We start from the raw sequence: 21,730 nt of genomic DNA, 5'->3' as shown, positions 1-21,730 counted from the left end.
GGCTCCTGCATCCCCAGAATCCATGTCTAGCGTCCAATATAATATAGTGTGTTCTGCCCAACCATGCGTTGGCTTTAACATTTTTCGATCTTTTCTGCATAGTCTTCCTACCAGGCCTCTCGATGTGCGCGCTCAAGGAGTATGTAATGCCCTGACATTTACTCTCTGGCCAGTGGGGATCTCTGGGGACCAGGTTTTTTTCACCCGTCTCTCTTTTGGCCTCCAGCAGCTGCACACCCAGGCAGCTCCAGTATCTTATTGCGGGAAATGGCTTCCACCGCTCCGCTGCCTGGTAGCTGAGTGGAAACCATGGCAACAGGAAGCAGGGAGGATCTTCGTGTCACCCGGTAGAAAGGGCAGCCTATTTCTGGGACCTGAGCCCAGTTATTCACTAGTTCTGCATTTTGCTGTGAATTTCAATTCTGGCGAGCTGGCATTGAGGGTGCTGGGCCTGGGTTTGGGATGGCTGGATAAGCGACCTGCTCCCCTTCTTTCTCCAAAGGAGACTCAACTCCTGGCCTCAACCTTCAAGGCTGTGCTGTCATAACTCAGTGTCTAGCTCCCAATTGGATCACTTCTTCAGCCAGAACAGAGGAAGATGAGTGTTTTGGGGGTGACTGAGGTGAGACCGGGACCCACAGGGGCTCCCCCCCACTGAGTGGCCTCTTCCTATTCTAAGAGCCTGCTTCCGTTTCCAGCAGAGGGGAACCTTTGAGCCCACCTGGCAAGAGGCTGACATGGTGGGGGGAGTGAGTCACGGTCCTTCGATCCAGCGACGAGCACAACACACACACACACACACACACACGCACGCACGCACGCACGCACGCGCGCGCGCGCACACACACACAGACACTCTCGCGTGTGCGCATGAGCACACACACAAACGGGCAATCCAGTTGTGTGGTTTTTGGTGTAGACGACACTGCCCCCTAGCGGCAGACTGCGGCCAGGTTTTGGGCTCAGAGGGGCAGGCTAGGCTGCCTCCCAGACTCACTGGGATTCCTTCCAGCCTTGACTTAGGGGAAGGGTCTTCGGAGATGAAGGAGACAGACAGGAGACCAGTCTCAGAGCAGACTGGGTCCAAGGAGAAAAGCGCAGGCTAAGCTTGGGATGGGAGAGTGTGAGGAGAGCATCCCAGGAGGGAATAGAAGCTGGCCCCTGCCTGGCTGTTCGTTCTACCTGCCACCCCCTCCTCGGGTGACATGACAGCAGCTCCTGTCATGGCTGCCCAGGGCTTTCCCCTCAGGTTGCCCCAAACTGGGGACAACTCCTTGATGCTGTCCTCCTTTCCAACACCCAACTCCTCACCCATCCTGGGGAGGGGGTACATCCCAAAAAGCTTTTAAATAATTCACTTGTGGTAGGCAACATTTTGGCCTCTGTGACCTTTGCCCTCTGATGTCACACCCATAAATATGTTACACTGCATGGCCTTTGCAGATGTAATTAAAGCTACTACCCGATTGTCCTGCACAAAGGGAGATTAGCGTGGATTATCAGCTGGGCCTTGATGTTCTCACAGGAATCCTTACAAGCAGAGCTTCACTGACTGAGGCCAGAGGGGAGTCAGAAAACTTCAAAGATAATGAAAAGGACTCCATCCGCCATTGCTGGCTTGAAGATGAAGGGGCCTCGTGTCAAGGAAACTGCGACCTCAGTCCTATAGCCTTAAGGAACTGGATTCTGCCAACAACCTGAATGAACTTGGAAGCAGAATCTGCCCATCTGACATCTTTTGTTTGTTTTGGTTTTTATTTTGAAATTATTATTGATTCACAGGAAGTTCCAAACACAGTCCAGGGAGGTCCCATATACCCTTTCCCCAGCTTCCCCCAATGGTGACATCTTTTATAATTATAGGTGATATCAAACCTGGCCCCTGGGGTCACTGGCATCCTCACACAGTGCCTCTGAGACCTGGGCTGTGACCTTCACTCAGACAACCTCCTTTACCTTCTAGCTAGAGTTGCCCAGGGCAGTAGTATTTTAAGTGTTCCCTTCTGGCTTTCATTTTAAGAAATACATCTATATTGAGATAAAATTTACATACCAATTCATCCATTTAAATGACACAATTCAATGGTTTTTAGAATAGTCCCCACCATCACCATATTGTTGTGCAAGTATCACCACTGTCTTATTCCAGAACACTTTCATCACTGCCCAAAGAAGGCCCATACCCACTAAGTAGTCACTCCCCATTCCCTAATGTCGTCCCAGGAATCCTCACAGGCAGAGCTTGTCCTGGCCCTGAGCCTTGCCGATCCCGACCACAGCAAGGGCTTTGCTGGCAGTAATCCCACGAGAGTTCAGTGGGAGCACCGAGAAGGCTGGAGTTAGAGACTTACAATTACACAGGATACAGGAGAGAGGGGCCTGGCAAGGGGCACAAAACTGGTGAGGACATCACTTTCCAACCTCAGTGGAATGGCATCCACGTGCTGGGTGAGCTTGAGAAGCCACCTGGCCTGATCTGATTTCTTCATCTACGTTCTTTTCATCTGTTTTAGTCCCACTGCCCTGGGATGAAGAGTATGTCTCCTTTGGCCTTCTCTCCACCAACAGGGGTTACGTGGGGCCCATGCATGGGAAGCGACATCCGCCTTCTCCACAGTCTGGGGTTCCTAAGCAGAAGTCAAGGGGAAGACTTAACCACCCCCTTCCTTACCCCCTTGTGTGAGTGTCCCGGCACTGCTGCAACAAATGACTACAAACAGGGGGGCTTCAACAACAGACATTTCTTCTCTCCCAGTTCCGGAGGACAGACGTCTGAAATCAAGGTGCCTGAAAGGCCACACTCTCTCCAGAAGCTCTAGGGGAGGGTCCTTCCTCATCTTTTCCAGTTTCTGGTGGTTCCAGGCATCCCTGGGCTTACAGCCAAATCACTCTAATCCCTGCCTCTGTAACCCATGGCCTGTGCATTAAGGAGGTCACCCGTGAGATAGACTCCAGTCAAGAAATTCCCGTTAACCCCCACTCTGGCTGTGCAGAACTAGAGTGGACTTCTCCGCCAGCATCCCCACTCCTGGGTGTTCCCCCATCTCCAACCATCCACTCAAGCTCCCCCTCCACCAAGGAGCCTTGTATTTCAGAACCCACACTGATAGCCCCAAGTCAGGACTTGGAGGGCACACCCCACCCCCACAGGTCCTCACTGCCCTTCCGTGCACTCCCTGTCTTCTTGCTATCCAGAGTCCCTGGGCCACCCTCACTGCGGCTGATGTCCCAGGGCTTCTCGGCTTCTGCTCCATGGGTCTGTGAGTTCACTTGTCCACACAGAGCCTTAGCGCTCTGGAGAGCTCCCTGTCTGCATAAATATCTCGTGGTCCCTCCACCAGCACCGCTCTGCCTTCTGACTCTCTTTGCTGGCTAGTCTTCCGGCTCTTGTTTATCAAATCTTTTCTCCCCATGGGAGGGTTTTGTCCTTGGTGGCACAATTGTCCCTTGTAACTTTTAAAATAACAGCTTTATTGAGGTATAATTCACATACCATAAAATTCACCCATTTAAACTGTACAGTTCAATGATTTTTACTATAGTCACAGAGTTGTGCAACCATCACCACTATCTACATAATTCCAGAACGTTTTCATCACCCCCAAAGAAACCCTATCCTCATTAGCAGTCACCTCATTGCACCTCCAGCACCCACCCCCTGGCACCCACTCATTTACTTTCTGTCTCTGGATTCGTAGCAGCTTCTTGTGTGTAACTGTTGCTGGGGTGGCTTTTCTGCCCTCTCCTGAGATCCAGGTTGGTTACACGCAAGATCTTCTGGGTGCTCATAGCTCACTCCATTTCTCTCTCTCTCGAGCCTGTTTTGACTCAAAACTCTGAAAAAGGAAATAATCCCAGGCAGTAAATTAACAAAGAAGTATAATCCCACCGGTGACCTCACTTGTAAGGAAACTCCCACCTTCTTTAATAAAACCAAACCCTGACCTGTCAGGTAAATGGATCTGCGTTCCAGCAGCTGGTCTGGCTGCTGCAGCTCAGAGAGGGAAGGGCCCTGATCAGACTTCAGTTTTACAAAGGTTGCTCTGTCTGGAGCATGGGGAGTGGGGGAGGAGGGCAAGGCTACTGAAGGGAGACCCTGTCTGCTTTGTCCCAGCACCAGGCCTAAGCCTGGCCCACGTGGGCACTCAGTCAATGAGGGAGGGAGGAGGGGAGTCAGGAGAGCGGGTCAGAATCCACAAGGGGCAAGTGTTTAGGGCAGGAGGGAGTGTGTTGTGGTCACTCTGCAGAAACAGGATGGACCTCCACCCCAGATTTGGCTTGGATGTGGAAACCAATGGTGCCACACCCACCAAGAGGTTATGAAAAGGTTCCTTACATGCTGAGGCTTTCTGGGGGAGAGCAGGGTAAGTCCCCTAGCTGGTCAGAAAATGGCTTGAGAGGGCATGGAAAAGAGACGGGCAGGGTTCTTTGTCATGGTTGGGGCAGGGACCTGGGTGAGGGCTCCTGGGTATGGGCTCCAAAGGAGGGAGCACCCAGGATTCCTCATCCATTCAAGGGGACCGGGGGAAGGAGGCTTCACAGCTGTCTGCCGTCACACATCCGAGTTCAGAGTCTGACGATTACAGAGCAGACAATTACCATGAGTGCTGCTGGGAGGAGGCAGTTGGGAGTTGGCACATAACCCTGGTAGGCACTATGGTCTGAATGTGTGTATCCCCCCTGCCCGTCATATGGTGAAATCCTAACCCCCAAGGTGATGGTTCTGGGAGGTGGGGCCTTTGGGAAGAAATTAGGTGATGAGTGCAGAGTCCTCAAGAATGGAATTAGGAAGTCCCAGAGAGATTCGTCACCTCTTCCACCATGTGAGGACACACGAGAAGATGGCTATCAACAACCCAGACGAGGGCCCTCACCAGAACCCAGCCATGCTGGCACCCTGATCTTGGACTTCCAGCCTCCAGAACTGTGAGAGAAAATAAATGTCTGTTGTTTATAAACCACCCAGTCTGTGGTGTTCTGTTATAGCAGCCCCAACAGACTAAGATGAGGATGGGAGGGCAGTCTCATGTATCAGGGGCTGGATGTGGGGGCCAAGGGCAGAGCAAGCAGGAGGCCATGGAGTCCAGGGACCCAAGTGGCTTCAGAGATGTGGAGTTGAGAGGGATGGGAGGCGGAGGGCAGCAGGGGCAGGCGGGGGGCCTAGAGTGAAGCTGCTGGGCTTGCTGATGGTGGGAGAGGGGAGGCTTGAGCAGCTGCCCGCACTCGCCCCAGAAGGTGCTGGTGGAGAGGGGGCAGGTGGCAAAAAAGGGGTGACAGTGGAGCTTGGTTCCCAGGTGTCGAGAAGGTTCCAAGGACAAGTGGCAGGACTGGAGTTGGAGGAGGCTGCTCTTTAACTGACTGCTCCTTGGTTGAAGGCCGCTGGGGAGGAGGCGGGCAGCTGGAGCACTTTGGAAACAGTTCCCTGTCTTTGAAGACCACCCAGGCTTTCCTGGGGGCCCTGCTGGAGTACAGCCTTTCCTCTGCACCCTGAAGGCTTCTCCCCACTTGTCTGCCTCCTTTGAGCTTCAGCTTGAGGCCCTCCCTCCCACCCTCTATCTGAGGCAGAGGCGGTGGCTTACTCAGTGTAGAGGCACGCAGGAAGGGTTAGATAAGGAAGCGTGGCAAATACCCTAGAATCCTCTTCTGATGCGATTGTCCGCCCCGCCTTTGTTGACCATCTTCTCTGTACTGAGTCTGCAGGTGATGCTCAGGGCAAGGTCAGGGCTCCAGGGGCTGGGATAAGAGGGGGGATGACACATTTGGGAGTGGTGACAGGTGGCAGGGAACGGAGGGCCCCCTCGGTGGGTGTGGCTTGCCGGTGGGAGAGGAGGTGCTGCCTAGAGGTTTGCTGACTCCAATTGGTGGCCAGTGAATTATTCATTTATCAACCACTGCAACCAGGCCCCCTGCCAGGAGGGCGGCCTGTGACCCAGGGCTTTAAAAATTAATGTGTTCATTGAGTCATTCCCTTGACTCACATTCACAGGCACCTATTACTTGCTGGGCCCAAACTCTTCACACCACAAAAGGCTCATGGGAGAAAGCCTCCAAGTTGTGCTGTTTAACTGGCAAACCCAGTGGGTGAGGGGGGGACAGGCAGGGGCCAGAGGCAAGAGGGATACCATTTGGGTGTGTGCATGTGTCTGTGTGTGAGTCATGGGGAGTGTGTGCAGTGTGTGTGGGTGTGGGAAGCTGGGAGGCAGAGACCCCATCCCCCAAGACCCACAGCCCCTTTAGGTGGGTGTTCTAGGTGCTCTGGCTGGGGAGAGGGTGGCGCTGCTCACGGCCCAGGGACAGACACCAGTGACAGAGTGCTCAAGGCATGACAGGGGCCCACAGCACAGGGGCTGGAGCCCTTAGCCCTTCCATGCATGTGCATATGTAGTTCACACGTGCACATGTGCGTTTCCACACACACACAGGTAGTCAGCCCAGAGGGCCTGAGCCTTGCCTGGCATAGGGGGAGCTGGAGGGAAGGATGTGGGGCAGGAATTCCTTCACTGGGCAGAGCATGTGCAAAGACCGAGCAGTCCATAACCTTTGGGGAGCTGCCCAAGGACCTGGCCATGAGTGGCAAAGTGGTGAGACCTGAAGATGGCCTGTTGACAGGGTGACTCCACAAGGACTGGCACGTCAGGTCAAAGCCTCGAGCTTTCTCCTGAGGTCAAGGGGCCCTGGAGGGTGCTAAGCAGGGCAGGGCCCATTCAGCCTCACATTTTAGGGAGCTATACTGGCAGCTTATATTGTGGGTTAAATGGTGCCCCCCCAAAAAAAAGATGTGTCCACATTCTAATCCCTAGAACCTGTGAATATGACCTTATTTGACAAATGGCTCTTTGCAGATGTGATGAAGTTAAGGGTGTTGAGATGAGATCTTCCTGGATGACCCTGGTGGGCCCCAAATACAGACAAGTGTCCTTATAAGAGACAGAAGAGAGACACAGACACAGGGGAGAAAGGCATGTGAAGGTGGAGGCTGGGATGGGAGTGGTACAGCCACAAGCCCAGGGACGCCTGGGGCCACCAGAAACTGGTAGGGGCAGGAAGGGTTCCTCTCCTAGAGCTTCTGGGAGGGAGCCCGGCCCCGCAGGCACTTTGATCTCAGACTTCTGGTCTCCAGCACTGGGAGAGGATGAATTCCTCTTGTTTGAAGCCCTCCAGCTTATAGTCATTTGTTTCAGCAGTTACAGGAAACTAACCCAGCTGGTGTGGAGAGGAGACTGGGGTGAGCTGGGTGGGGTCTGAGGAAAGAGATCAAGGCTGAGCTGGTGGGGAAGGTGGAGACATTGGGATCTTCATCGGGGTCTAGTCGCCCAGGCCTGGGTGAGCAGTGGCATTTTCCTCTCAACTTCCCAGCTCTCTCAAATCATAGCCATTATCTGACTGTATCAGAATGACCTGAGTGCATCACTAGCTTGGGAGTCCCTTTGGTGCTTTACATACACCCCTAAAGCCCGGTGCACAATTTCCTGTTTGTGCAAGACACAAATGAAACATGGGATGGTCTTGGGAGTCGGATATTCAACAACATTCACCCAGCAAACATTTATTAAGCTCCTACTGTGTGCCAGGCTGGAAAGGTGAGCAGTAATCAGATCCCCAAGGGATGCAGGGCTGCTGTAAAATCCAGCCAAATATGCCCTCATTCTGTGCACAGCATTTCCGGGGTTCATCCGCACATCTGGGCACTACAGCAAACGTGGATTCAGGTTTTACGAACAGACACACACAATGGATCACACGCCATCTCCTGTTGGGAGCCGGAGACGTCTCAGCGTGAACTTCTGTAAGTGCCCATCGCTCAGGGCTTGGCAGACGCCACCTGTTCTTGCCGTCCTAAACTACGCTGGGCCACCAGCCTGGAGCGACACCTTAGTCGGACCCCAGCTCAGGTGGCCGGGGTGTCCTGGTGCCCCGGCCCTAAGCCCGTGACCTCTCTGCACCCTTACAGAGTAGCCCAGCGGGTTCTGGCTGCCGGACAGTACGGCGTGCAGCCCCCTAAGCCCTAAGACGGGGCATATAGTCTTCGGGGACAGGGCGTAAGGCTCCCAGGTACCGGGCTTGACGTTCCCAAGGGGGAGGCATGAGGCGTCCGAGGGCAGGGCGATCTGTGTCCCAGGCTGAGGCGTGAGTCTCCTGAGAGCGGAGAGTGCATCTTTCGGTGGCAGGGCACCGGCCTCCCAGGGGCGGGGCGTCGGCTATCAAAGGCGGGGCATGAAGCGTCCTAGAGCGCCGTGGCGAGCATGGGGTGGGGGTGGGGGTGGCGGGTGCCAGCCAGCCGTCAGGCAGCACCGGTCTCTGCGCCTGCGTCTGGTCCTGGGCCTGCGCCTGCGCGCTCACCCAGGCCCGCCTTCTGCGCGCCGCCGCGCGCTCACCCCCAGGGGGGCCGGGGAGGGCGGGGGGCGAGGGGGGTACGGGCTGGCCCCGGCGGGGTGGGGCAGGTGGGGCCGCCTGGCGGGCCAGGGCGGCCGCGCCCGCCGCGAGGACCCCGGGAGCCGGCCGCCGCGCGCTGGGGACATTTGTCCTTCCAGCCGGGGGTCTGGGGCCGGGGCCTCATGGAGGCCGTTGGCCAGGACAGCTGCGGAGGAGGGGACGCGGCGCGGGGCACCGAGTGGCGGCCGGCACCCGAGGCAAGGGTGCACTTTCGAGTGACGAGGTTCATCATGGAGGCAGGTAACCTTGGCCAGGAAGAGGGCAGGCCTTGCGCGGACGGGACGTGGAAGCCAGGGCCACGGTGCTGCACTTTCACCGTGGCGGCCCTGACCGGCCCTGGGAGGGTCCGGCCCGTGGGCCGTGGCCGGCGTGGTGGGGCCCCGCTTCTCGAAGGAGGGGACTCGCAGGACGTGGAACTGGCGAGTGTGGGCAAAGGGAAGAGACCGGGCCTGAAACGGGCCAATGCCTTTCCGTCACGCCCTGTGTACTACGCTCTGAGCCGCAAGGCAGACGCAGTCATTGTCATTTCACGATCACGATCGGGCGCGCAGGCCCAAAGACAGGGTGTGGAAAGGGACAGGCCCCAGCTAGAAGGTGGCCGAGGCCCGGCTCCCGCAGTTCGGTTGAGTGTACAGCGCCTTTAGCCATGGGAGCACCTTTAGCCATGCCTGTCCCCATACGGGGACACGGTATGGCACTTGGCCTCACGGAGCCTCTTGGAGCACGCGCTTGGTGAGGCTCGTGACAAGCCTTGTTGGAGAGGTCCTGTCACACGGAGGACCCAGGGTACAGCTGGCATTTTGAACCCTTCCAGGCTGCCCACAGTGGTGTTGTGGTCCCTGCTCCCAAGGCGAGACAATGAAGCCAATCGATTTATGTAGAAACATTGTTTCTCTGCCAATTGTATCTTATTCAGCTGACAGACAGTTACTTCCTATCTTTGTTACATTGTGTATAGGAGAGGGGTTGGATGAGCCTGCTTTCAAGTCAAGATGGGCAGAGTTTGTGGAAATGATCCAGGACCATAAATCCCAGTGAGCTGTACGTTTAATTTCTAAGAAGAGTTGCAAAGCGTATCAGGAAGGATGGCAGTGTCCCCTCAGATCCATGTGCTCAGAGGGCCCATGTAAACCAGGGAAGCATGCTGCCCTTGGATGGTTTGCTGTGTGAAACAAGACTTGGGGGTTCATGAGCAGTAAATACCACCTTATTGACATCTCTGGGAAGGAGGGGTCCCATGTAGGAACTGTTGATGCAACTGAAGTTTAAACCTTGAAATGCTAAAAGCTCTTTCAGTATCACTTTCCAAGGACTTCTTTACACAACGTATTGCATAAGCCCTTGCCTTCTGCGAGGCTGAATACTGGTCTTCCAGAGATGTCCCCATTCTCATCTCTGGAACCTGTGATTGTTACCTCATGTAGCAAAAGAGATTTGGCAGATGGGCTTAAGCATCTTGATATGGGGGAACTATCATAGATTATCCAGTGCTCCTGATAGAACCACACCCGTCCTCAAAGAGAGAGAGGCAGGAGGAGTGATAGTAAGGGAAGGCTATAAGATGATGGAAGCAGACTTAGAAGACGCTGCACCACTGGCTTTAAAGATGGAGGAAGGGGCCATGGGCCAAAGAGTGCAAGCAGGTATCTCTAGAAGCTGGAAAGGGCAAGGAAACAGGGTCCTCCCCTGCCTCCAGAAGGAACCAGCCCTGCTGGCAGCTTGAGCTTAGCCCACTAAGACTCATTTCAGACTTCTGACCACCAGGATTGTAAGGGAAAAAATGTGTGTTGTTTTAAGCCACCCAGTTTATGGTAATTTTTTAACGTGGCCCTAGGGAACTAATATACCTTCTTCCGTAGATGTTGAACGTAATCTTAATGATTGATTGTTGGTTGTTCTCTACCTACTTCTTTCGGTCTATTGCATGTCATTTAATCTTCTCTTCTTAACCCTGGTCATTGTGAATTTGTTTTGGTTCTGGGACCCAATGTGGTGATTTCCTTGGGAGCTGTCTGGGGGTGGAGTGGGGGATGGGCCTTAACCCCTAAATCAAACGACCACACTCTGGTTTTTCAGTTCTGTTCCCTCCCTTTCCAGTGTGTCGGTCTTCATCTTTGGGGCCTGGCTGTGGCCATAGATGTCGCTTTTCTCCTGCTCTGCCTGCGATTACCTTTGGCAGTCACCCTGCTTGCTTATTGCCTTTCCTAACCTGCAGACTGGAAAACCAGTGCTGAATATAATCTTTAACTGTAACCTCAGGACTTGTGGGGTCTGTTGAATGTTCAGAGACCTTTTTTCGCTCCTGTCATCTTGGCAGGATTTTGGTTAGGTGAGCTGTGGGAATGGAGGTGATCTCTAGGTAAATGCTTGCTAAGGTGGTCCTTTCCAAGATGTCCAGAAGCTGGGAGGCCAGGTACTACCTGAGCAGTAGTCTGAAACCCTGCTCTACCCAGTGTGGTTTGCAGATTAGTAGTTTAGGTGTGACCTGGGGCCATGATAAAAGAGTGGAATTTGCATAGCTATTGAAGCATTTGAGCACAAGCCCTAGGGGCTTATTAGCCCATTAGAGTCTGAGAAGCCTTGCTCTAACCCCCTCAGGCGGAGGAACCAATGAAAGACCAGCGCCTACTGGCTCAGCTCTAAGCTCTTCCTCTTATCTGAGCAGTTCCCGTCACACTTTAGCAGGGGGCGGGCGCTGGATTGAAGTATCTTTTTTTTTTTAATTTATTTTTTTAATTTATTGGGGTGACAATTGTTAGTAAAGTTACATAGATTTCAGGTGTACAATTCTGTATTACATCATCTATAAATCCCATTGTGTGTTTGCCTACTTTCTCTTGGTAGGTGTCAAGCTAGGGATGCAGTCCATTCCCATTGCCACTGCCTGTACCATTTACCATAAGTTCTTCTGCGAGATCAACGTGGACGCCTATGACCCCTACTTAGTTGCCATGTCTTCCCTTTACTTGGCTGGCAAAGTGGAAGAGCAGCACCTGCGTACTCGTGACATCATCAACGTGTCCAACAGGTAACAGCTTTGGGGTCCAGGCATTTGGGAGGAATTCCTGGTGTCTGCCCCAATGGGAGGGTGGAGAAGGTCCCACTGGGCCCTGCCCTCCAGGTGGTAGCAGTCAAGGTCAGAAGGAAGCACCTGGGTGGCCTTGAACTGGGGCTAGAAGCGCTACCGTATTTCCCCGAAAATAAGACCGGGTGTTATATTAATTTTTGCTCCAAAAGACGCATTAGGGCTTATGTTCAGGGGCTGTCCTCCTGAAAAATCATGCTGGGGCTTACTTTCCAGTTAGGTCTTAGTTTTGGGGAAACACGGTAGCAGCAAAGGCTCACGGGAATGAGCCTGGCGTCAAAATCCCTGGGGGTGGAATCTTTGAGAAAGACGCTGGGGCCAAACGCCAGATGGAATGTGGAAGGAGGGTGGATATGAGGTTGCCCCCGGTGTCACTGTGGAGGGGCGTGGCTGGAACAGAGGGAGCTTGGAGAGATGTGTTGAAGGAGATTCGTCTGGTGTCTTGGACAGGACGGATTGAACCAGTTGGGTTCTGTAGGCCCCGTAGGTTGAGCCATCACACAGGGAAGGGCGTGGACCCAGCTGGGCAATCATTTTATTTAGATGCTGAGAGAAACCCAGTCAGTTGCTAAGCAGCATCTCTGGCCTCAGGGTGGGCATGGTGGTCAGTGCGTGACACCCCAGGGCCCAAGCGGCCGTGTACCGTGTTCCTGTTGGGGAAGGATGCAGGGGTCCAGCCCGCCGGGCTGGCTGCACTGAGGAGGCCTGTGGGGCCCAGGAAAAAGTGATTTATGGAAAGTTACTGACTAGTGGTGCATGAAAGCCTTTCCAGGAACTCTAATCATTAGGAAAGAAAACTATTTTGTGTTGTTTCTCTTTCAATAAGCGGGTAATGGAAAAAAAGTACTCCCCACCCCCTAAGCATGGCAGGTTCACAGTGTACCTCGAAAGACTAAGAGAAAAACAGGAGAGGGAAGTGAGGAAGGGCAGCTGGAGTCCATCTGTAATTGCCAGGTCCCCAGCAGGGAGGACCGACAGAAGAGGAAATTGTATGGATCGCTAATTAGATGTGGCCCCCCTGGGTGGGGTTCTGTGGGAAATTGGAAAATGAGTGAGGAACTAAGAAGGGTGAGTCACCAGCAGGGAGTTTTGATTACTTAAGTGTGAATCCTGTTCTCTCACCTGCATAGGTGGGGGTGTTGTGGGCGTATAAGGCATAAATAAGGACAGAACGATCTGGGAAGAAGGCAAGACAACAGTGGGAAATAGAAGGCTGAAGTACATTTACTCTTCTGAATACATCACCCCCATGATATGTGTAAAGACCTTCCTCGGGCCCAGAGTGAGAGCCCTGTGCATTGCCATCCAGGTGGGAAAGGCTGTCCCTGATGCCAGGCTGACTATAACAGGAAGCCAAGCCGCCTCGGCCTGCTAGAGCTTCCAGTTCCTCTGGAGCAATGGCAGAGAGCCCATCTTTACACTTGACGCCTTGCTGAGTGACATGGGACAGCCCATTGTGGCTAAAACGAGAAGCTGGCGTCTTTTCTCCATTGGTGGCTCTTTTTATCCTGTACACTAGACATGTAGATGAAGAGTGATTTATCAAAATGGAAGGCGAATGACACTATGTTAACCTATGGCAGAAGGACATTGGGATTTGTATCTGGACAGCATGTGACTGCAGGGGCTCCTCGGGGCCATTTCCTTGGCTACCGTAAGCGTTGCCATTTGTCGGCATAGGTACTTTCACCCGGGCAGCGAGCCCTTGGAGCTGGACTCCCACTTCTGGGCGCTTCGGGACAGCATTGTGCAGTGCGAGCTCCTTGTGCTGAGGGTACTGCGTTTCCAAGTCTCCTTTCAACACCCACACAAGGTACGAACCTCTTTGTCCCTGCTACCAACAGTGCACCCATCTACTCCTTGACAGCACTTGGGGGGCATAGGAAAAGCAGGGCCACAGCTGGGCCCCGGGGCTCCCGACTGCACGGTCACTGGCTCAGGCACCCTCTCCTGTCCCACTCTCGGGGTTTTCTCAGGTTCTGCCTTTCTGCTTCCTTGGCTGTGGCCACAAGCCGATCCGTGTGACCCTCTGAAGCCCTTGCAGGTTCTGTGATCCATCTAGATTGTGTGCTCAGTGAGCCATGGGAAAACAGAGCTGCTTTTGTGACCTGTCCCTGAGATGTGTTGTCCTATGTTGGAGCTTGCGTCCAGCTCAGTCGTGCTTAGAAACCCACGAGAAAAGCTGAGTCGCTTGTGCTAAGTAGCACACTTTTGACCGCTGGGAACACAGGAAGTCACAACAGAACTGTTTCAAACAGCAGAAAAAGGGACACGTGGAACCCTTAGGGCACTGGGAAGGGTGGCTTGCAGACAGAGAGGGGAGCGGAGGCGGGGGTGGGGAAGGGGAGGAAAGGTTGTGACGTGGGCTCTGTACCAGGATTTTGTTTGTTTTTCATTGAAGTTTTTATTGAGGTAAGTGTAGATTTACAAGCAGTCGGAGGAAATAACAGAGATCTCATCTGAGATGGAGACATTGCCCAGTTTCCCTGAATGGAAACAGTTTGTGAAACTTCCCCAACATGGCAGCGAGGGTGTGGGCATCGCTGCAGCGCCCTGCTTCCTGGTGCTCCTTGGTCTTGACTTGTAGTGTACTAGTGCCGTGCAACACACTTGTATCGCTTGTGTACCTTCATGTATCTACCACCCCAGTCAGGTACCAAATGAGTCCTTCCTCCTTCGTGCTGCTCTCTGTATTACAATGTCACCCTTCCAAACGCCTCCCTACTCCTGGAGACACCTGCTGGCCATTTCTAAACAGCTGTGTTTTCGTGGTCCTTGTCTGGGGAAGAACAGCTCTTGCCGGCCCCCAGGAGTGGGGCCCCGTGTGACCTGTGAGCCTTGCCTTTCCCCTCCCATCCGGCTTAGGGTGGGCATAAAGTGGTGGGTAAGTCCCCTCCTCTGGGTGTGCTGGAGCCCCACACACGTGTGTTCGTGCCTGTCGAGTGGGCTCAGCAGTGTGTTCGGTAGAGTGGGAGGTGCAGGCAAAGCAGCTGTCTTCCGGAGCATTTGAGATCTTGCTTCCTGACAATTGTCGTCAGTTTTGGCTCAAATAAAACACTTATAAAAATTCAAAAAAAAAAAAAAAAAAGGAAAAAAAAAGCAGCTGTCTTCCCAGAGCGCTGGAGCTGACAGACAGCTGAGCTGGAAGGTCATTCATAAAGAGTTCATAGCCATCAGCACGACTGCAAAACACAGTCACCTCTTCTCTAAGCCTCCTGAAAGCAGGTTTTCTGTCACCGGCTGGCCCCTAGCCTCAGGCTGGGCACATGGGCGCCACGTTCTGTTCTGCAGATAAGGGGGCTGTTTCTGGAGCTTATGTTTGAGTGGGGCAAGGGGCTGGGCAGAGTGATTGCTGACAGTGGCCGGAGCGGGGCCATGTGGTGAAGAGGGATTTCTGTGGGGGTGACCATCAAGAGTGACCCAGGTGGGTTTCAGGAGCTGTGCCTGGAGCACGAGAGTGGGTGGGCATGATTTCAGGTGGAGGGGGCGGAGCGCCAGAGCCCTGACATGGAGCACACCTGGTGCTGTCAAATCTGGCGGGAAGGTGGGGTACGGATGAAGAGGCCGAGAGGGAGACCAGGCTTGGAGGCCAGTGGAAGGCACTGGGGCTTTTTTCTAAGTGACACAGGGAGCCATTGGAGGATTTGGACAGGAAGGTGTCTCGCTCCGATCTGTTTTATACACAGCAAGACAGCTTAAGGGAGAGTGGCTGGCAGACTGAGGGACCACAGTGCCTCACAGTGAGGAGGCAGGTGACTTGGGGGCCAGAGCCCCGAAAGCCAACTGGCTGACTGGCGTATCTTTACAGTACCTGCTCCACTACCTGATTTCCCTCAAGAACTGGCTGAATCGTTACAGCTGGCAGCGGACCCCCATCTCCATCACTGCCTGGGCCCTGCTACGGGACAGCTACCATGGGGGGCTGTGCCTCCGGTTCCGGGCTCAGCACATAGCCGCGGCAGTGCTCCACCTGGCCCTGCAGGTCTATGGGGTCGAGGTACCCGCGGAGGCCGAGGCCGAGAAGCCGTGGTGGCAGGTGAGGTGACTGCTCAGTGCACTGGCATGGGTCCCTCTTTCCTTTGCCTAAGGACTTTCAGGACTTTGTCTGTACCTGGGTGTTCATGTGTCTTTCTAGTAATTTTCCATGAGGGCAGATGTGGGCCACTTGGGATGACTAAATCTTGAAAATACCCTGTCATGTCTAAGTCTAAGGCAGGGATTCTCCCCATTGGCACTGTGGGCATTTGGGCCGGGTCATTCTCGGTGGTGGGGCGTCCTGGGTACTGTAGGATGTTGAGCAGCATCTCTGCCCTCTTCCCACTCAATGCCAGGGGCACCTTCCATACCAGTCGTGACAACTAAAAATGTCTCCAGACATTGCCAAGTGTGCCAGGGTAGGGGTTGTCCCCAGTTGGGAACCACTGAGCTCAGCCAAGCACTTCTATTAAATTGAGCAGGAGCTTGTCATAGATCAGAGGTTAGTAAACCTGGCTTCACATCAGAAGTATAGGGAGGTACTCTAAAAAGATAAGTGGATGCTAGATAGGTAGATAGTAGAGACAGGTAGATAGGTAGGTAGGTGAGTGGGTAGATGGGTGGGTGGGTGGATAGATAGATAGATGCTTGTAGATAGATAGTAGATGGATAGATGGATCGATAGATTAGATAGATGATGGATAGGTAGGTAGATGATATTAGATAGGTAGATAGAGAGACAAATAGATGGATAGATGGATGGATGGATGAATAGATTAGATGGATGGTAGATTAGCTAGATGATAGGTAGGTAGATAGAGACAGAGATGAAACTGATGACTGATGTATTCCCCTGCCAACCCCAGACCTACTAAATCTGTAGTGTAGTTTGTAGAGAGCAAGTTAAAATCTGTCCATTGGAAGGGCTGTGCTCAAGTACTTCTGCAGTCCCGTCTGATTTTCCCTCAGTAACCCCACTGTTTCAAAATGGAATGTTGAGATCATTTTCGGGTTTTCCTTTCCCATACTTGAAGTTTGCTGTTCCTTTCTTCATAACACCTCATTGACTGGCCTTGTCCTAGAATGAGGTTCTATGTAAGCAGAGTTGGAGGTAACTGCAGGTTTCTCCTTTTTGTGCAGTACCTACGCCACCCCCACAAACCCACAGTAGCCAGAAATCTTCTAAAAGGTGTCATCTGTTTCCCCCAATAGAAGGTGCCCCCTGGGTGCCTTCCTGGCTTGCTCCTCGCTCTCACTCCTCTCCTGCGGCTCTTGGCTTAAACGATACCTCCCCTTTTCCTGACGCTGCCTCCCCCTAGCCTGCTTGCCCTCCATGGGACATCACAGTTTTTCCTGCTCTTTGCTCTGCTGGCCTTTATAGTCCGTCTAATTCCCCTCCCCCCACGCCAACACTGTATGCACCTGGAGGCCAGGGTTCTTGTCTGCTTTATCAGCTGACCTGTGTCAGTGCCTAGACCCAGCATAGTAGGTGCTCACGTGTCTGAACAAACGCATCCATACCTGGTCTTGGACCAGACGCACCCCTGCAGCAGCGTTGGGATGAAAAGGCGTCTGTGTGGACAGAAAATACTGCTCCGTGCTGGGGCTTCTCGGGGAGTTCCAGATCATGTACCCACAGTGTCCTTGCTCGGTTGGAATCAGGTGGTGGCAAAGGGGCTGCCACTTTCTGGCCCTGCTTTCTGAGGGCATCTGGTGGGCATGGCAGCCCCAGTCCCTCAGCTGCTTGGATCTGTGATGTCACTGGTTTCCCCTTGCCCCTGCCGGCTCTTCTCCATGTGTCTGCCTTTCTGCTCTCCTTTCACTTCAATTGCTCCTGAACTTCACTGGGCGCCACCGCACTGCCTCTCCTTCACGCACTCGGCCCTCATGAAAGAAGAGCGCTGGGAAGCAGTTCTGCCATGAGCCGTTTTCGGGGCACCACAGACTTACCCAGTAATGGTTACGACTGTGAAGAAGTGGCTTCTTTGGGGGCAGCATGCTCATGTCCACCCACCTCTTCAGCTTTTCTGGATGGCTCCGGGCCTTGTGCACTGGGAGCATCCAGAATCCCAGCACCCCTTGGGCTTGTGAGCGGCGAGGGCTGGCTCCCAACGACGTACTGCCTGCATGTCCTGGGACACTTGCGTCTGATTTGTGAAACGCTTTTCCTGCTCGCATGCTCTCCGCCGCCACTTTGTGCAGCAACCGCCTCTCTTGTCACTTGTCTGCTGTGGGCTGGGGCTTCGCTGCGCTGGTCAGGAGACTTAGCAGAGCTTGATGCACTTCCCTGCCAGAAGCCTGCCCGCACTCGAACATGCTAGTGATGGCAGGCCTTTGTGCTAAGCTGTGTCGGGCCTCTGGGTCCGTGAAGCACCGCCTCTAAAGCAATCGCATGTTGTAGCATGTGTCAGAGTGTCCGTCCTCTTTAAGGCTGAATACTATTCCATGGTCTGGATGGACCACATCATGTTTATCCGGCCTTCCATGGAGGGACACAAGCTTGCTTCCACCCTTCGGCCCTCGACTACTTTTTAACAGTCACTTCTCAGCTTGGGGTCTCCAGGAGCACACAGGTAGTGGATTCTGATGAGCAAGCCCATATTTTTGAAGTATTTGTTTTCCACCCAGAATCCAGGGCGAGATGGGTGGCCAGTCTTCCTGAGCCAGGGTCTGGGAAGAGGGGAGGTTTCCAGGTCACTGTTTCCCTCCTGAGGTGATAGCCTGTGGAGGGTCCTATGGGGGCCGTGGAGGGGGTATGCTCAGGTCCAGAGTTTGTTCTGGCTTGGCCTAAAGGCCTGACCCTCATGGCACCTCGGTTCTCTAGGCGGCAACCCCGTGATCCAGAGGGCCACAGCATCCAACCAAGGGCTCCTTGTTCTGCTTTTTACTTCCCATGTCATCAGGGGTCCCCAAGAGCACCTTCAGGCTCAATGCTTGGCTAGGAAGACTCAAAGAACTCAGAAAAGCCATTATACTTGTGGTCATGGTTGTATGGTTAATTACACCGAAAGGATACAGATTGAAATCAGAAAAAAAAAAAGGAGCCTATGTGGGGCGGGTCCAGGAGACACCAGGCGAGAGCTCCCAGGTCCTCTGCCCGTGGCGTCATGAGGACAGCGCAATGTCCCCAGCAACGGTGTTTGACAGCACGCACGGAGAGTTGCCACCACAGAAGCTCCCCTGAGCGGTGGTGTCCAGGGACTTCACTGGAGTCCTTCCTGCGGGCCTGGAGTGCCTACATGGCTGACCCTAGTCATCAGTGTCCGGCCCCTGGAGGGCAAGCTCTATATGCAGCCCACGCCCCCACCAGAAAGCCTGTGTCAGCATAGACTACCTGGTGGGGCCCTCGGCCCAGGTAAACCAAGAGCTTCTCATCGGGCAGGACGTGCCAGGGGCCTAGAGGTACCCTCCCAGGAGCCAGGCAAGGGCCAGATCTTCCTGGCGAATGTATAGGGTTAGTCCCGAGCTTCACTCCCCTCTTGGTTTGAGCCCCTGGGGCCTCACCTTACAATGTAATGAGCTCTCTGGCACAGTCACCAGGATGTCTGGTCCAGGCTCTAGAGCAGGTCCAGGTGTTCCCCCAGGGACCAGCCCAGGGTGGGGTGGGGTCCAGGTGATCTAGCCTGCCTATTTCTGGAAACCCCTCCCTTTCCTGTCCCAAGATTCCCAGAGGCCCCGCCCCCACTTGGAGAGGGAGGGTGGGAGGCAGGAGCCTGTGCTCCCTGCTCAGCTCCATTACCAACTCCTGTGTAACCCAGGGCAAGTCCCCTCTCCTGTCTGGCTCAGATGATCACCCAGACCTCTTCCATCTGGAATGTTCTCTGCTTGGCAGGCTGGAACTGAACCGGCTTTACAGAGAGCCGCCATCCATTCCAATAGCCAAGTACCCGTGCCGTCCCCTGACCCCATGTGATGTAATTGCGCTTAGTGGCAGGTGCCTTGTTTTCACACAGAGGGAGTCTAATCGGAACCTGTTTTCCTTCTCCTTTCTAGGTGTTTAGTGACGACCTTACCAAGCCAATCATTGATAACATTGTGTCTGATCTCATTCAGATTTATACCATGGACACAGAGATCCCCTAAGGCCCTGGTCCAGGCCTGCCCAAAGAGAAGCCTGGGACGCTCGGTTGCCAGGGGACGGCACCACCACATCGCCGTGACTGCCGGTCCCCAGAGGACTGGTTTTGTGCTGCTGGAGACGGGCTGGTGAAGGCACTGACATGCTGCCACTTTGATTATCATGCTTTGACTGTCCCCGGCAGCCATGGTCCAGACGGTGACAGGGGCTGTGCCTCCAGCGGGCAGGAACGCGCTGTGTGGGGCGGCCCCGAGGCGTCCGAGTCTGCTTTTGTCCTTTGACAGGACACCGACTATAGTTAAGGAGTAGAATCATGGAAGGAAAATAAAAGAACGATGGGAAGGTAGCCCTGGGGATTTTTTTAAAAGCCAGATTTATAGAAATTATGAATGTGTAACATAGATGAAAATTTATTTTGTATAATAAAAGAGCATACAAATCAACAGCGACACTGTTTCTTTGTTCTATAGCCCGAGCTGCCCTGTGGAGTTTATGGGTGCCATCCAGACTCGGTTTCCTGAGGGCGTGATGGCACCGCACGTCCCTATGTCATGGCAGCATGCTCTGAAGGAGCCCAGGTGTCTCACTCCTGCTCCATGGGGACATTTACAGGCAGGGCTTGACAAGCATGCTGCTTGGTGAGTGGCCATAAATTCTGGAAAGAGGGAGTATCATTTGGGTTCCAAAAACCAAGAGCTGATCAAAATGTAAGTAGGAAGTAATAGATTTTTTTTTTTTAATGTGAAGATACCGAGTCTAGATGGAGAGTCTGGAGAATCTCAGAGCTGTGGTAGGTACCACCCTGACTCCCACCTAAAAGGCACTTCTTCATGAGGGATTGCTCTTGGGCATGTCAGAGAAACTGAGCAGCCTGGGTTCTTCTCTCTGGAACTCCCCACTGGGCTCAGTGCATACTGGTGGGACCATCGTGTCAACACAATGGCATAGGGACTGGAAAAGTGTCGCAGGCACTTCCCTGCATTTGGCAGGTTGTTACCATGGACACGTGGGCTGTGGATACTGGCCACCATGTCCTATGGCACCCATGGGTGTGGGGGATGGCTGGAATGCCTGGAGTCCGCCAGGATGCTTTGGAGTCTCATCCCTAGTGGGGTGCACAGGGAGGGGTCACATACGGGTGTGTGCTGGAGTTTGCGAAGAGACTGTTATTTGTTTTCAGGGTGAGGGATCCAAATAAATGTCCCCTTTCCCACTGTGTCCTTTCCACATCCGTACACTCAGCTCAATTGGGAGCCCTTGGAAGACAGGGTCGGCACCCAGACTTAGGACCTGGTGCTGTGACTCTGAGTATGGAGGGTGGCGGGTGAGGGGCCCAGTGGGGCAGGCCTCTGAGGGCAGTTTTGGTGCTCTCGCCAGTCCTTTCTGCCTTCTGCTGGTTAAAAAGCACCTCCCCTCTTCTCACACCAAAAACCGGGCACAGGTACTCCCGGGCCCCAGGCCTTTCTGTCCTGCACTGACTGGTCACTGCCCGTGACCGCCGCTTATTGTTGATGTCAATGGAACTAAAAGATAGATGTTTCACTTTTGGCTTCCCTGTCGTCTTTGCCCTGACAAGATCACAAACTCCTACAGAAGCTTCCATCTCTTGGGGTCTCCTCAGGTTCAGCATCCAGCGAGGCAGCTGGCCCCATGCACTTGATGGGAGGCTGTGTTCTCAGCTCTCACAAGGCAGAATCCTCTGGACGGAGGGCTCTCCAACCATACCTGTTCCAGTCTGTTTCCTCCCCACACCCTGCCCGCCACAGGACAGAACAGACATAAGGTGGGGATGGTTGGATAAAGCTCGCTAAGCAGTCAGTGAGTTTCCCCAGCCCTGGCTGACAGCAACCGTGCTGAACCCAGAAAGCACGGCCTGGAAACCGCTGGGATACTGGGGCTAACAGTCTCTGGAGATTTTGTGGGTCTAGTTTTCCTTTCCTGATGACTGAATACCAGGCAAGTGGCTTTCTCTCTATGGGACTAAATTTCCCATCTTATAAATTGAACAGGTCAGACCAAATCATCTCAGACTGTGATTGCTGTTTTAAAATCCCTTGACTTGCTGTGTGCCTGTCACACTGCTCTAGAGACTTACTGGCTTTGTGTCCTGGCCTCGGCCTGTCATCTCAGCGCTTGTCACCCTGTGTGTTTTCCTGATG

At 53.7% G+C, this 21,730-nt stretch overlaps 1 protein-coding gene across 2 annotated transcripts; it reads left to right on the top strand.

The window, feature by feature from the left end:
• The first annotated feature begins 8,419 nt into the window (after positions 1 to 8,419).
• Positions 8,420 to 20,014, top strand: CCNQ (cyclin Q). Of its 2 annotated transcripts, none has more exons than XM_019755169.3 (5): positions 8,420 to 8,673; positions 11,278 to 11,461; positions 13,199 to 13,331; positions 15,327 to 15,554; positions 19,487 to 20,014. In XM_019755169.3, the coding sequence occupies exons 1-5, from the start codon at positions 8,556 to 8,558 to the stop codon at positions 19,574 to 19,576; spliced, it is 753 nt and encodes a 250-aa protein (XP_019610728.1). In that variant the 5' UTR covers positions 8,420 to 8,555; the 3' UTR covers positions 19,577 to 20,014. The 2 variants fall into 2 exon arrangements, with proteins under 2 accessions (XP_019610728.1, XP_019610729.1); XM_019755170.3 differs by having other exon boundaries at positions 8,421 to 8,673; positions 19,547 to 20,014.
• Positions 20,015 to 21,730: the final 1,716 nt, after the last annotated feature.

Source organism: Rhinolophus sinicus, chromosome 18, assembly GCF_057876585.1.
Source record: "Rhinolophus sinicus isolate RSI-liver-muscle chromosome 18, RSI-T2T, whole genome shotgun sequence".
Taxonomy (NCBI): domain Eukaryota; kingdom Metazoa; phylum Chordata; class Mammalia; order Chiroptera; family Rhinolophidae; genus Rhinolophus; species Rhinolophus sinicus.
This window is presented reverse-complemented; position numbering and strand designations above follow the sequence as displayed.